Here is a 16,125-nt window from a genome sequence, read left to right as displayed (position 1 = left end):
TCCTCAGCCGACCTGAATATCAAAGTCTTGGGTCCTGCGTCGGATGCTGTCTTTTCTTCCATGATGTCAGGTTGTCAGGGGTATAAAACATGCAGCTGACACCATTACATCAGTTTTTCTTGTTCTAGATGTCAGGTGCCCCCATAATGGAAAGCAATTATATGTTAGACTACACCTCCAACAAAAAGCAAATACACTAGAAAGCTTAAAAACACTAAAGAAGAAGAAAGGTATAGCCAAGAGAAGTAAGGGGGCTGGAGGGAGGGTAACCAGGACTGCAACAGTGAATACACTCTAACATCTACATTTATGGTACTATGTTCTTCGTGTTTCACTGTTGCAGTCATTACATTTGGGTTGATTCCCAAAGCTAAGGAAGGGAGGAGGCATTTAGAGAGCATTATTGCCTGCAGTTAAGCCCTACAAAACTACAGTGGCAAAACCAGCTCTGGATTTAGAAAAAAATAGGCATGTGGTAATGCTTGGTGAAGGTATGTACAGAGCTCCAAGTAGCAGCTTCTAGGATGTCCCTGGTAGGCACACCTCTGAGAAAGGCTGTAGAGGTAGATGCAGCCCTGATGGAATGTGATCTTATCCCCTGTGGGGTAGGTTTTCCATGATGCCTATAGCAGAAATAAATGCAATGGCCTATCCACTTAGAAATGGTTTGCATTGAAATGGCTTTCTCCTTTGCCCCTGCAGCAAAGCCAACTAGCAGATGTTCAGATTTTCTGAAAAGGCTTAGTCCTGTCCAAATAAAATCTAAGTTGTCTGTGCACGTCCAAAGAGTGCAGTATTCGTTCTCCTTTGTTTTGTGGATTTGGGAAAAAAAGTAGGCAAATGAATGGACTGATTAAGAGCCACACTAGACACCACCTTGGGCATAAGGAAGGATTGGTCCTGAGGGACACCCTGTCTGCATGGAAGATGATGAAGGGCTCCACTGCCATAAGGGCCTGTAATTCGGACACTCTTCTAGCTGAAGTGATGACTAGAAGGAAGGCTGTTTTCCAAGAAAGGAATTTTAACTCTGCAGTTGCAGCTGGCTCAAAAGGAGGTAGAGTGAGCTTTTCCAAAACAAAGTTAAGATCCCAGGCCGGAGTAGGGGCTCTCCTGGGTGGTCTTAAATTTTTGGCCCCCCCTGAGGAACTGCTTTAGCAAGGGGTGGTTCAGTATTACAATGTGCTGAAATGGCAGAGGCATGAATTTTAATTGACGAGAAGGAGAGGCCCTTGTGGAGCATCTCTGTTAAGAATATGAGGTAAGCTGGGCAAAGTTGTGCCCATCCCCTGAGTCTGGCTCCAGGAACAATATATGTTCTACTTTTCAGCATAGGATTTTCTAGTACTAGGCCTCCTTGCCTCCAGAATGACAGCTAGCACCTGCTTACTGAGGGATGCTATAGGAGAGCTCAAGGAATTAGCCAGGCTGCAAGGATCAGGGTTTGAAGCTGAGGGTGCAGAATCTGGCCCTCCTGCTGGGACAGCAGGGAAGGGGTCTGAGGCAGGTGCCATGGTTCCAGCAGTGACATACTGCACAAGAGGGGGTACCAGTGCTGGCGTGCCCTGTCTGGTGCAATCAGTACTGTCCTTGGTTTGTCCTTTTTGATCTTTAGTAGAACTTTCGAGAAGAGAGGCAGAGGGGGAAAGGCATAAACTGAGAGGCTTTCCCAGGTTAAGGACAGGGCATCCACTTTCCAAGCTTGACTGTGGGAAGTCCTTGTGCAGAATTTGTCCAGTTGGTAGTTCTGAGGGGAGGCAAGCAGGTCTATTTCTGGATTCCCCCATTTGTGTCTCAAAAGATTGGATATCTTTGGTTCCAGTTTCCACTCGTGTGGGTCCATGAGATTTCTGCGTAGGTTGTCTGCTAGTGAATTTAGCTTGCCTGACAGGAATTGAGCTTGTAGGTGCACTTGGTAGCTCAAGGCTGTGTTCCACAGAGCCATGACTAGTCTACAGAGAGAGTACAAATGGGTTCCCCCCTGCTTGTTTATGTACCACATCACAGTGGTGTTGTCTGTCTACCAATAATTGTCCTGGAAGAATGTGGTCCTTGAAAGCTGTCAGGGAATTCTGTACAGCTAACATTTCTTTTTGCTTGATATGCAGTTGCATTTCACTCGGGTTCCATTTGCCCTAAATGCACTGCCCTGCCAAATGAGCCCCCCATGCATAATTGGATGCATCTGTTGTTAGGGTTTGGGTGGCAGGGGGTAGAGTGAATGGGAGCTCCTTGTTGTGGTAGCAGGACTCTGCCCACCAAAGGAACTCTGTCTTTATACAAGGAATGATAGGAATCATTTATTCCCAGTCCTGAGAATGTTGACACTATAGGCTTTTTAGATACCACTGTAGTTTCCTTATATGCAGTCTTGCATATGGAATTAGTAGAATGCAAGAGGCCATGAACCCCAGGGCTTGCAGGATTTTCCTTGTCTTTGTGGCCAGTAGTTTGAAGTAGGCTGTCAAATAAACTTTCTTCTCTGTTGTGAGGTAAGCCATCTGGGAAGCTGTGTTCAAGCTTGCTCTCAGGAATACAATTTGTTGGCAGGGTACTAGATGAGATTTCTTTTCGTTTATGGTGTACCCCAGTGAGGTTAGAAGTTTCTTTACAAATATCAGATGTTTTAGTAGCATGTCTTGGCTGTCTGCCTGAATTAGACAATCGTCTAGGTATGAGTATATTTGAATATTTCTTTGCCTGCAAAATGCAATGACTGGAGCTAGACACTTTGTGAATACCCTGGGTGCAGTAGATAAGCCAAAGGGAAGTGCAGAGAACTGATAGTGCATGGAGCCTGCTATGAAGCGTAGGTATTTCCTGCAAGATTCCCTTATTGGAATGTGCAGGTAAGCTTCCTTTAAGTCTAAGGTTGCCAACCAGGCATCTTTGCCTAGCATAGGAAGCAGTTGTTGAAGTGTTAGCATTTTGAACTTTGGGATTACCAAAAAATGTGTTTAGAATAGAGAGGTCCAGGATAGGACGCCAGCAGCTGTCTTTTCTGGGTACCAGGAAAATCCTGTGTAAAAACCTTGTCCTCTATCTTCTGCTGGGACAGGTTGAATAGCCCTGATACTTAGAAGAGAGAGAACCTGCTGTTGAGCCTCTGCCCACTGATTTGGGGGTAGGTCGGGCCAGCTGTTTGAGGTTGGTAAGGTGTGGAAGTGGAATCTGTATCCTTGGAAAACTATATTGAAAACCCACTTGTCCTGAGTAATGAGTTCCCAGTTTTTTGCATGCAGGGCGATTTTTCCCCCTAAAGGAGCAGGCAGTTGAGCAGGGTGTGGAAGGTTTAAGGTTAAGTCAATGTGACCATTTTCCATAGGGGGTGTCTTACCACTTCCAGCTTTGGAAGTGGGAGCCCCCCACTGCTTAGGCCTTTGAGTCCCTTTAGACTGTAGCCTAGGTGGTCTGCTATTCCTGGGTTTGGACTGAAAAGGCCTGGAAGAGACAGGAAAGGACCAATTCTTAGAAGGCCAATGCCTGCTAAATCTAGGAGGCTGTACTTGCAGGAAATCTTTAACAGTTTGCATAGATTTAGCTTTTTCCTCCATCTTTTTAAGTATTTCTTCTGCTTTCTTGCCAAACAGGTGGTCTTGGTTTAACGGAGCATCCAGTGATTTAGCTTTACCATGATCTGGCAAATTTTACTCCTTAAGCCAAGCATGCCTTCTAAGTACAGACCCCGTGACAGCAGCCCTGCAAGATGCTTCTACAGAATCAAATCCACATTGCAAAGTATGTTTACTAACTTGTTCAGCAGAATGCATTAAATCCTGTAATTCTTTATTTTCAGCACAGTCAGGAATCAACATAATTTTCTGTTTAAGTAGTCCCATAATATGCTGCTGATACATATGAAACTGGCAGTTTAAGACCCTAATGGCCAAAGTAGCAGAAGTATATACCTTCTTACCCCATCTGTCCAAGGCCCTGGAATCTCTATCAGAGGGGGTAGGGTTTTTGGCAGTAGTAGCCTTAATGCCTTTAGGTCCTTGGGAAATGGTCCCTGGGTCCGCAGTAGGATTCTTGAAGAGGAAATTGTGAGAATCAGGTACTCTGTAACACCTGTCAGGCTTCCTGGGAGCTGGAGGTAAAGTGTCTGGGGCCAGGCTAGATTCCAAGAAGGCATCATCTACAATGTCCAGGACAGGAGGGATAGCTAAAGGCCTGTGTTGAGGGAGGAGTAAGAATTCCCTATGCCTCTTTTTGGAGTCAGAGTAATCCTGGCTTTCCCAACGGAAATGCTCCCTAAGAGAGTGCAAGGTTTCACGAAAAGAAAAATATTCTCTAGGGGAAGCAGAGGGAATGGAATCCTCTGCTTCAGAATCCTCATAGGTAGATAAGGGCAAATCCTGGTAATCAGAAGAAACAGAAATATCAGAATCCTGATCAGAAGAATCAGACGGAAAATCAGTTCTGGGTCTCTTAGAGGGAGAAGGCTGGCTTCCATTAATTAAAGTAATAAGGTCTTCAGCCATTCTTATCATTTGTTTTTAGTCATATGGGCCTAACCATGAGGTTTGGATGTCGGTTTTCTAGGCATGGGTCAAGTTTTAGGCCTTGAAGAAGAAGATGGTGTCGGTTTGAAATACAAGTCAGTAGGCCTGAATACACCCTCAGAAGCTGGTGCCTGCACAGTGGCTCTGGACCTATCCAAGATGGAGACATCCGCAGGTTCCATAGTCGAAGAAGCATCTCGCGGCATATCAGACTCCGAATGGGTCTCAGTAGAGGCCTGCGAATCTGAAATAGCGGGTATCAGGGGCTGCAAAAGCACCTCACTGAGTACCGGCAAACTGGCAACTAGCTTAACAGAAGTGTCGTTGGCAGCTTTGGACCTATGTGGTCTGTCTCTGTCATTATCTTTACATTTTTTCGGGGTGTCGGTAGTTCGATGGCTTACCAAAGCCATTTCTGGATAGTTAAACAGAGTACTGAAATAATTTGCTGCAAAAAGAAACCGACATGAATAGTCTGGGGGTTAAATAAGGCACAAAACCGATAGCGAGGGACGCTGTGATCTAGGCCTAAGCAAGTAATGAGTACGAATGAAAATCTTTATGAGGTATTTGCTTTCCACAGGTAATACAATTGTTAACTTTTACTGACATCGGTTAAGAGCAAGAAAAGGGATCACCAATGGGGTACTTAACTTTTTTGAAGACTTCGGTTCTGAAACTCGAAAACGAAAATTTCAAGAGTCGACTGACCGGCACTTGCGAACTGCTTCTGCTTCGGGAACCGTGCGGCAAGAAAGACTGATGTAATGACACTGGCTGCATGTTTATACCCCTGACGACCTGACGTCATGGCAGAAGAGACAGCATCCGATGCAGGACCCAAAACTTTGATATTCAGTCCGGCTGAGGGCTACCCGCAGGCAGATAACCCAAATGTAATGACTGCAACAGTGAAACACGAAGAACATCTGAACAACTACTGAACTGTGATAACTGACGCAGATCATTTATATCAGATTCCAAAGAAAAAAAAACAAGTAACAAACTGCTGCTTCCAAAGTTCCATCCTTCAGCTGGTTAAAGAATGACATCACATCTAGTCATCTAACTCTGGCACAATACACATGATTCTGTTGCAGCATTTTTAACATAAGCAACTTTTACAAATACATTTTTTATACAAACATATGTACAAATCAATGTGACAGTCAAATGACATAAGATTATTTACAAAACTTCAGCCAGCCATGCTGGCAGATGCCACACGTACTGTCCCACTTCTCCTGGTACAGCTGGCAATACCTCGGATCACCACAATTAACATTAATGTTTTTTTCAGGGACATTAAAAGTACTGCATCTTTTGGGGAGAGGAAAATATCTAGTGTGGCAATATTTTATAACATATTGAAAAAATTCATTTAATAACTTCATAGGGTATCCTCTCTGTAGTAACATATCTTTAAGTTTCGCAAGTTCATCAAAAGAGACCGAAATACTAGAAATCATTTGCGAAAGCCTAACAGCCTGCCCTTTCACTAGACTATGTTTCAGGTGAAAGGGATGAGTACTTGTAAAATGAAGGTACAAGTTGCTAAAACTTTGCTTCCTATAAAAAGTGGATGCAAAAGCTTCATTTGGTAGTTCCATTTAAATGTCCACAACCATCCTGGTATGAATGAATGAATGTACTTCTATTGTCCCACCGCTTAACTGATTTTTTACAATAAAGGCTTCTGAGGTGACTACTCCATGGTTTTACTGTTTTTTTGTTTTGTTTTGTTTTTTTTTTTGGGCAGCAATTTGGTTCCCTTGTTATTTTACTGCACTACAAAGGAAGCCTGTCCAAGCTATATAAGTTAATAATAACAACAAAAACAGTTTGGATGCAAAATTCTGGGACGTTTCAGATAGCAGTGGACTGAGTGACTCTGCAGATGGCAAAATAAAACTTTGTTACTTAAATCAGTTAGTCAAACTTCTTCAAGTTTATACTGGAAAGTTTTTATGCGGAAATATACACATAGAATGTTTGTTCCTCCTTACAAAATCTCTAATTTAGTAAAATGACTTTTTCAGTTTGTTGGAGATGTAGGGGTTATGTTCTGATAATTGTTCTTTAACTAGTAAAAACCAAGCAACAAAAATGTTTTGGGCTCTCTTGGCAGTTGCTAGAAAAGTTATTACAAAAAAAATTGGAAATCAAACGTAGTTCCTGCATTCAAAGATTTTTTAAATTTAACAGCAATACTATGCAAATCTGAAAAAGAAATTATCAGAATATGATCTGTAAATCATACTAAGACATTTAGTGGTTGGGATAACCTTGAAATGTTACAACTGAAATAACAATACTCTTACTCTGTTAATTGTATAAGATTACCTTGAAGATTCAATGTATTCTTCTCATTGTATAATATGTGATGTTTAAATGTCTTCCTTTCTTTGTATATATTGCAAATATGTTAAATTAATATATTTTTTTTATTAAAAAACAAACTGTCTTTAGTGACAGTGTTACTTGCACAGCTTCAGGGAATCAAATGCTCCATACCAGTTTCTAGATTCAACAGTAGAAATCAGGCAAGGAAAGGACTGCAAAAGTGGTTTACATACATTTGAGAGGGAAGTAAATTTCAGGACTCCTTACAAATTGGTGACTTTGTTTATATGACTTGGAAAAGAGATATGGGCTAGGCCTTTAGCTGTTCCTGGTGCAAGAGTCTCTGGAACAAAAGACTAATGCTATCTAAACCTTTTTTTGCATTAAATGGATCATTCATCTAAACATTCTACTTGAATTTCCTATGCACACATATACCCTTTTTTCAGTCTTTTATGAATGCTCTTGTTTAATAAAACTGTGCTGAAATGGTGGGGAAGGATGCACAAAGTTTTATAACTCAAGTGTCTTGCTGAAACCTTTATATTACAGTCTGCTATTTTCTATTCCCTCCCTTACTTTGATCTGATGTCTTAAGCTTGCTACCAGTTTAAATATGACTCTATAACTGTTGCAAGGCTGTATACATTAAGTTCCATGTCGTCACAGCAAGGGTTAGAGGAATGATTGCTCTGTTGGACTTGCAAAGCTACAGCTGTAGTCCATGGAAGCAAGCTTTAGCAGTACCGTTTTTTTTGTAATCACCGATTGTTTTCTGAGTATTCCCTTTTGTACTAATAATGCATGATGTTAAAGTGTGCTTCCCTTCAATGTACCCAGCTGTAAAGGTAGATAACAGTCACTCAGTTGAATGCGGTCAGCATGTTATTGATTGCATACAGAATAATACAAAAGCTAGCTCCAATGGATTAAATGTACAACCTGTGCATGCTAATGGCTGTTGTGCCTTTATTCTACATCTTGGTCTATGTGTATCTCCAAGGAAGGGTATACAACTTCTTACTATAATTTCAATCATTATGAAACTGCTTCACTGCATCACAGCCCTAGTATGAAGCTTGTGACTCTATGAGTAGCAGACAGGCAAACTGCAACATGTCTGCTACACAATGCTTTCTTCCCCAACACAACCTCTGAAGGAACCTGCCGTGATGTTTCCCTTTCCCTCACCCGATCAGCTAATTTAATCTGTGAGTGTAATTGCCTGGCAATCTTCGGCTTAACAAGAGCCCTTCAGCCCATTTGTTCCTGTACAGGAAGCTCAATCAGCTCATCTACTCTCTCTGCAGTGAGAGCTAGGTGGTAGGGAGAGGACCAACCTGCAGTTGCTGTGAAGCAGCCTACTCTTCCCTCATACTAGGCAGCCTACTAACTTGTGATAACTGCCTAGCTAGGGAAGAAGTGTGCATGTTCCCACATGTACTTCCTTATCCAACTCAGTGCGCATGAGCTGCTAACACTGTAAGCTCAGCCAACCTCTTCTGCGGGTAACTGCCTGCGCAGGGGTCATCAATGTGGCAGGCCTTATTGATTTTTTTGAAGAATCTTCTGAGTCAAAGGACTAGGAAGGAAAACAAACATTAGATCATGAATTCAGGGAAAGGAGGAAGTATCCAATCTCTAGCCTTTGCAATGGTCAAGGAGGTAGCAAAATGTAGGAAGCTGACTGTTCAGATGAGTGCCAAATACCTTCACCTTCAGTATGCCTTAAAATTTCATTATGTGCTGAAGTTTTGCAAGCTCAGTTTGCCATTTACAAAATAGTGACACTTACTTGTTCTGGAAATCTGTCTATAGGTTCACAGATTCATTGGTGTGTACTAGGCTAATGACCATAAGGGCCTGGCCTTTTTAAGCCTAGCCACGCATCCCAAACGTCTGACAACTTCTGGAACCATTAATAAGTGTAAGCAGGGGCTTGGTAGATGAAACATTTACAAGCAGGGGCCTGGAAAATGAACAATTTACAGGCTTGCCTGTGTCTATTAGAGACATAGGTGCCAAACCAGGGATGAATTTCCTGTTCCCTATCCAATTGTCCAAGTTACACCTGAATTGGGTTAGGGAGGAACTCTGCTTTGCATGGATGGGGAGACACAGGCACACATACAGTAACAAAAAGAAAACAAATCATATTGGCATTTTTTTTCATTTACATACATTATACATTCCATATGTTTTCATTTACATACATTATACATTCCATGTTTTCATTTACATACATTATACATTCCATATGTTTTCATTTACATACATTATACATTGCATATGTTTTCTTTATAACAACTCTGTTAGTCCAACATTACATAAACTGCTCAACCCCTGCCTTCCCTGAATCCTCACTCCTCCTCCTGAACATATGCCAGTATGTATTGTTCCCACAAATTCCATTTATTTCTATACAGTTTGCTCCTTCCCTTTTCTAAAGATCTGACTTCAGGTCTTTTATCTCTTAGAAAATTCAGTACTTCAGATATAGTTGGCTTAAACTGTGATTTCCATTTTTTAGTAAATGCTTTTTGGCTGCCAAAAGAATTAAACTTAGCAAGGCCTTACTATGTCTAGGCAGTTCACATCCTGTGTCCCAGTTCAGATCAGAACTTGTCAGAAATTTGGCAAACATGACTAGCCACAAAAAGGCCCAAATGATCGTCAGCATAGTAAACACCTATGAACCTATAAAAGAATAAGTTCTTTACTTACAGCCATTTGCTCACTCAGTACTTATGACAGATTTATTCTGTAGGGAATTTTTAAAATCTGTTAGCTCATTGCACTCCCAAAAGCATGGTTCCAGTTAACTCTTTCTCCCCCATCATGCCTCAAACATTTGCTATCTACCTGTGGAAAAAATGCTTTGAAGTCTGTTTGGGGTAAAAACAATACTTATGCAAACACTTTCAAGAAAAAATCCTAAACCTTCTGGACTTTGTGGCTTACCTGGGAGATATACACGTCCTTCCTTTGTTCCCTTCTCTCTTTCCAATGTTTTTAACCTCATCTGATTGATTCTTATAGTTATATAATACTTTATATGTCCTACTAATTATCTCTTCTTAAACAGCACCTACTGTTCTAGATTCGACTAAAAATTCTACCAGAGCAGGTCTTTCACTTAGGACTCCCCTATCTCTCTTTCTCTTTGCCTATACTCTGATATCAGTCCCTGACAGGGATCTCTAACCTGCAGTTATGTCTCACTGGTGCACTTGCATTGTATGAAGAAGAACTAAATTTTAGTACAGATTAGTTGATCTATTTACAGGCTATATGTCACCTAAAAAATAATTTACTGTGCATTTTGTAAAAATAAAGCACCAGGATTTTAGGTACATATGTCAATGATACATACACGGATAAAAATATCTGTAGTGGAATAAATACACAAATACTGTAATTACTGTGAAGTACATACCTTCTGCTCTTTCACTGTGTCTTTCTTAGAGGGTGCTTGTTTCTCACTGTTTATAGTAAACGACTTCTGAAATACCTGAATGGGGTGTCTTTCTTCAGGTTTATCACTCAATGTTTTTAACAAAGGAACTGAAAAATAACATTACAGATACCATTTGATAAGTTACATTAGTGGAGGACTGTGTACTATGTGTGCAATATGAACATGGACAATTTTGTAAGGCTGCAAGAAAATGTTTTTTTTTTTTCATGCAGAAAGCCATACTAGCTATGCTTCACATGCAGACATCACATTTTAATCTGTTCTGTTTTCTTTATGTAACAGTACTTTAATAAAATTCCCATATACATATTCTTCTCTGCATGGGGGGAGGGCACACTTCCAAAGAGAACAGCTCAGTGAATATTTATATACAGCAACTATGAAAATAATTCAGAAAAATGAATAAATGATCTGAAATGCATTCACTGCACTGCTGTTGCACCTTACATATTCTCTGTTACGACTGTTGTTCAATGAAATAATTATGTAAGCAGCACCTAAATGGCAAGATGTCTATAAAGACTGAAAGCCTTTTATTTCACACAATGTTTTCAGATTAATTTCTTCTTGGACCTTTCACCCAGACCTCAAGCATATCCTATGCCTTAAATGATCCACTTGTTCCTCCCTTCTCAGCTGGACACAGACACTTACCAATAGGTGGCAAGAGCAGAGTGATGTTGATCCACCTTTATGTGTGTGTCACAACATATTTTATATATCATTTGTGAATATCAACATGCTTCATGTACGATACTTGTGTTACAGATGTATTAGAACTGTATGTCATATTGTACAGACGTGTGTTGAAGAGATATTTTGTAAAGTACTGAGCAAAACTGTATATACACTATTGTAACTGTTTAAATGTATATATTTTAAAAGGGGAAACTGGAACACAGGAGATTACCTTGCAAAACTTCAGAGGAATAGTTGAAATTAAGTTACTTTATGGCTGGGCCATAAACAAAAGATGGGGTCTATATTATATCCTCGAACGCTTAAAAAAACAAACGCTGATTGATCGAACTTATTTTCACGAAACTGCAAAATATTGAAGCAGCAGAAACGTGAATTTTTTCCTAGGGGAAAGAATTCGGTTGCCCGTTTCTGTTGCTTCGGTATTTTCAGTGTTATGGGTGAAAGTTACCGGTCGGATTCAGGTAAGTGTGCGATTGTGGGGATGTGAGTGTTAGGGTGATTTAGGTGAGTTAGGGTTAGGGCTCGGGTTAGGTGTGTGTGCGATTGAGTGGACATGAGGGTTATGGCAGATTTAAGTGAGTTAGGGTTAGGGAGCGGGTGAGGTGAGTGTGCGATAGTGAGAGACCTTAGGGTTAGGGTTAAGGTAAGTGGGTAGTTAGTGATGTGTGCATAGTTTAATGTAGGGTTATGTATCAGATTTTAGATGCATGTGTGTGGATATCTGTTTGTTTGGTGTACTTGTGTTGTGTGTATGTGTTTTGGATCAGCGATTTTTTTCCCTGGGAAAAAAAATCACTGATCTGACAGTTCGAGATTGTACGCTTTCGCTTAAATTAGGTCGATCAATCAGCGTTCGCTTTTTTAAGCGTTCGATGATATAATATAGACCCCAAAATATGTTATCTCTCAGTTTCAGTGCAGTAAACACAATGTCTAGAACTAGAAGTTTTCTGTATTGCCTTGAAGTATTATTTTATGACTTCCAGGATCTGTCTTAGAGCTAACAGAAGTCCTTGTTTATATATTTTCACAGGTAGATGTTAAATGCTACCAGCTGAATCAGTGGGGGTTTTCACCTGGGATAGAGTCAGATGACAAGAAGTGATGTTATGCTGCAAGATACCCAGCAGTAATAATTGAAATAATAATTTAAGAAGTCTCTTGAGAGACACAGAGAGAGAGCATCCTGCATTTTGACTCTGACCTGACAAGAAGACCAATTCACCACATCTATCCTGCTTGCTCTGTAAGTAAGTCTAGGGAACAGTATAATTCCTTTAGATATAGTCAGAAATATAGCTGAGCTTAATTTAGATGTTTTTCTTTATTTATCTGAGAGTCCTGCAATGTTGTTTTAAATATTCCTGTGATTTCGAACTCTGATGTAACTGTAATTATATACTGAGCATTTTCTTGTTCTTTTATTATTTATTATTAAATGTATTTAAATCTTTCATTGTGGTTGATATTTGTGAAACATTTACATGCTGCCAGTACTTGCATACTTATCTGGTAACACTGTGGGCCCCTCCTAATAGCCTTGCTCTTGGTCAAACTACCATTTGTATTTATAGTAACATTACATAGTAAGATTGGACACCCTTTGTTAAGGGCATTTAAGCAGCTCATAAGGACGTGGCTGGTGGCAGTGATAACTACCTTACAATCAGGGCAGAAGGGGGCACAGCTACTAAACCTGTGCCAGCCTTTCCCAGGTGTGTGTGTGTGTGTGTGTGTGTGTGTGTGTGTGTGTGTGTGTGTGTGTGTGTAAATCAAACCTCAAAGAGTATGTGTGTCAGCTACTTGGGCAGGGACACAAAGCACTGGTTGGACAGAGAGGGTGCTGGAGATCTTGGCTTGGCCACTTAGCTGAGATCTCAACTCTATAGCTGTGCCATAGAGGACCTGGAGAAAGACAGAGAAACCAGCCCCGGACTGACTGTAGTCTCTGTGTGCTCTTATGGGAAATTGCACTTGATGCAGAGAACTTCATCTGGAAATCCTGTGTGTGTACCCCTGTCATCCTCCCAATGTACACCCCCCACTGGTGCTTGTGGTGAGAATTGAGGCTCTTTGATTACTGGGCCAGTGGTGGGGAGTCACAATGTGAATCAACATTTTCACATGTGTCTAATCTATCCTTGGGTGCCTTGGCTACTGTTTCAAGGCAGGAAGTGTAATGGCACTGTGTATGACATCACCAGCTCTATACATGCAAGTGCATCCAATCCTCACAGCAGTTTTCCCTGAAGTATATTTTCTTGCTAGATGGTGCTCACAAAAAACTTATACAGAAGAATAAACCCTGAGACATGTACGCTTTCCTTCTAAGGATGGATGAGCAGACCACACTCTTTTTCCATCCCCTCACCCATCAGCTCATTCAGTATATATGTCACTATTTAAGCCCAGGTTTTATATATGCAGTAATAAGGGCTCTACCCATCTATGCCGCAGAGCTAGTTTTAACTATTGTAAAATATATGCCAAGTCACAACCGGAAACTAGGTTGTTGTACATACAGTGTGTGACTCCTTTATCTAGTTCTATAATCAGAAACAACATTCCATTAAATACAATGAATAGCTAAGCAGCATAAAGTTCACTTGATAATTCACCACAACAGTAGATGAGTAAATACTATGATCACTGTTGCAGGGTTGATTTATTTGTGCTGGAATCAACCCACAGATGGACATCAGTCCCATAATATGCGAGGCTGCAATGTCTGGGCATTACAGGCAGCCCATCTATAAAAGAGTAAACTGTGTGGTCATCTTTATTATTTTTGATGTCCAAAAAAATGCTACACTTGGAGACTACGACAACAAATGATCTTGTGACAGCCTAGAGAAGCTGTAACAACCTCATCCTCACTCCCTCTCCCTCTCTCTCTCTGTATATATATATATATATATATATATATATATATATATACATACATATATATATATATATATATATGCATTATATGTGGATGCATATGTAATATGTGTGTGTGTGTGTGTGTGTGTGTGTGTGTGTGTGTGTGTGTGTGTGTGTGTGTGTGTGTGTGTGCTTGTGTGTGTGTGTGCATCTCTGTATACATACAGCACTCCTAGTCATATTACATGATCCAGTCAAGCTCTGCTCCTTAGAATGGGTATCTCATATGCAGCATTTTGAAAAGGTATGTCTGACTATGCAAGCAGCAGCCATAAATACACAATCACATACACTCTTAAATAAGGCCGCACTGGTAGATGCTGGTAGATGATGTTTAGACAAAGTGAACCCTAACCTTCCAAGCTAATGTTTTCCTGTATTTGTTTTCTATGATGGGAAAATGTTGATGTTCTTTAAAAGACAAATGTATAAGATGTTGCACTAAAGTTGAAATGACTTAAGATAAAAGTGAAAAAAGTTACACTACAAAAGTGTAATAATTGAAAGAAAACCTGTAACTTCCTGACTGCATAAATCTACAATGCAAGTGTGTTGTACCTTAGAACTTGCTATACTATGTCACATGATAATACTTTATCTGGACCGTAGCTTATTCAGACTCTTCCTGTGCCTCTCATCAGTATGTAACTGTGGAAGCTGGAAGGGCATCTTCTAAAAATTCAAACCATTCAAATGGAGCACAAAGGAAATGTTGTTTGTTGATTTATTAGTGGGTGGAATCACTGTTACTTCAAAAAGAAACAGAACATTCAGAACTGCAAGAGCTGCTGCATTGTCTATTGGAAAACACCTTTTAAGAGAGAGATCAAATTGTAGATCTATTGCCTGAAAAGAAAATTCAAATGCAAATTCTACATTAACAAGGAAGCCACAGACAGTAAAGGAATAGTATAACTCGTGGTCACAGTCAAATAATTGTTAGTTTATATGCAACTGATTTTTTTACCATTCTCTGTCCTTCACAATGTTTTGTTTTCAATTTATTGTGCAGATTTGTTTACTCTTTGTGGATTTACTTGTAAAATAAATGTTTTAACAAATGATTTCAAGTAGAGGATTCGATTTGGCTTTGAATGCTTGTGAATGATTGTTTTATATAATAGTCTAAGGGTTATGCAATTTACATGTGTACCAAACTGTGTGGTGTGTCTTGTCCTTGGAAGGGTAGCTGCTCACAACTAATTGCTACCATGTGACTATTTATGGGCTTGTTTATTTTAAGGTAAACAGCAAAGTGTGCGCTTGCATTTGTTTGTTTTGATAAATGTGTGGCATAATTCCCTAAATTTGAGGGACATGATCTTCAACAGTTACTTTTACCCCTTTTTGAATATGGTGTGTGTGCGTGTCTGTGTGTTTTGTTTGTTTTGATAAATGTGTGGCAGCATTCTCTAAACTAAAGGGAGTTGATCTTCAACAGTTACCTTTTATCCCCCATTTTGAATATGGTACACACACCCACCCACACAAACATATATATGTATGTGTGCGCGCGTGCATGCACATATGTAAAATAATTCTGATCAAGTTTAAAATACTGTTAGTACGGCTGCACTGAAAGACTATGGGCTCAGTCTGTTGTGGATGAAATCCTTGGAAATCAGTGATTTTAGCTTTGATTTGTAGCTATGCAGTGTAGAATTATTTGGGTGTGGCAGGTTTTGACTATTACCAAAGCCAGAAGGCACATTTACCTTTTTCCCATAAGACTAATTGTCCACAGTATGTTAAATGGCAGCAGCTGTGGGAGCCAAACCCACTATTCCTAGTTCCTTTGTAATAAATACTGACAGTAGTGGTATGCGAGATGCAATATAGTCCCTCTATGTCACACATTTATAAATGACAATCATGGCGATGCAAACCCATCTGTCAGAAATTAATTGGTATGCATTGGTCTAGTCTTACAAACTGAAATTGTATAGTCTATAAAAAATATTTTGGCCACAAAATTTATGTATACCCTTGTAGCTACAGGGTAAATACATATAAGCATATCTTGTACAGCAGTTATTTTATTTTTTAGTTAGTCAGGCAGAAATGTGAACCATGGAATATGGAAAATGTCAGTGCCACTGTTATCCAAGGAATGCAAAAACATGGGAATTTCATGTGCCACTATGTCAAAAGACAGCATGACAGAAGTCCTGTGTG

The 16,125-nt window shown here is 40.0% G+C and overlaps 1 protein-coding gene across 3 annotated transcripts in view; it reads right to left on the bottom strand.

Annotated features, from left to right (window-relative positions):
* The window catches only part of DZIP1 (DAZ interacting zinc finger protein 1), a 1,252,063-nt gene that overhangs the window by 84,104 nt on the left and 1,151,834 nt on the right, over window positions 1-16,125 (bottom strand). For all 3 annotated transcript variants that reach the window (XM_044072991.1, XM_044072990.1, XM_044072992.1), the window contains exon 17: window positions 10,282-10,409. In XM_044072991.1, the coding sequence (XP_043928926.1) occupies window positions 10,282-10,409 (128 nt within the window). The remainder of the gene's footprint in view (window positions 1-10,281; window positions 10,410-16,125) is intronic.

The sequence above is a fragment of the Protopterus annectens genome, chromosome 5.part1 (genome assembly GCF_019279795.1).
Source record: "Protopterus annectens isolate FY-2018-M chromosome 5.part1, PAN1.0, whole genome shotgun sequence".
NCBI lineage: Eukaryota > Metazoa > Chordata > Ceratodontiformes > Protopteridae > Protopterus > Protopterus annectens.
Note: the sequence above shows the minus strand (reverse complement) of the source record. Positions and strands in the feature narration are given on the sequence as shown.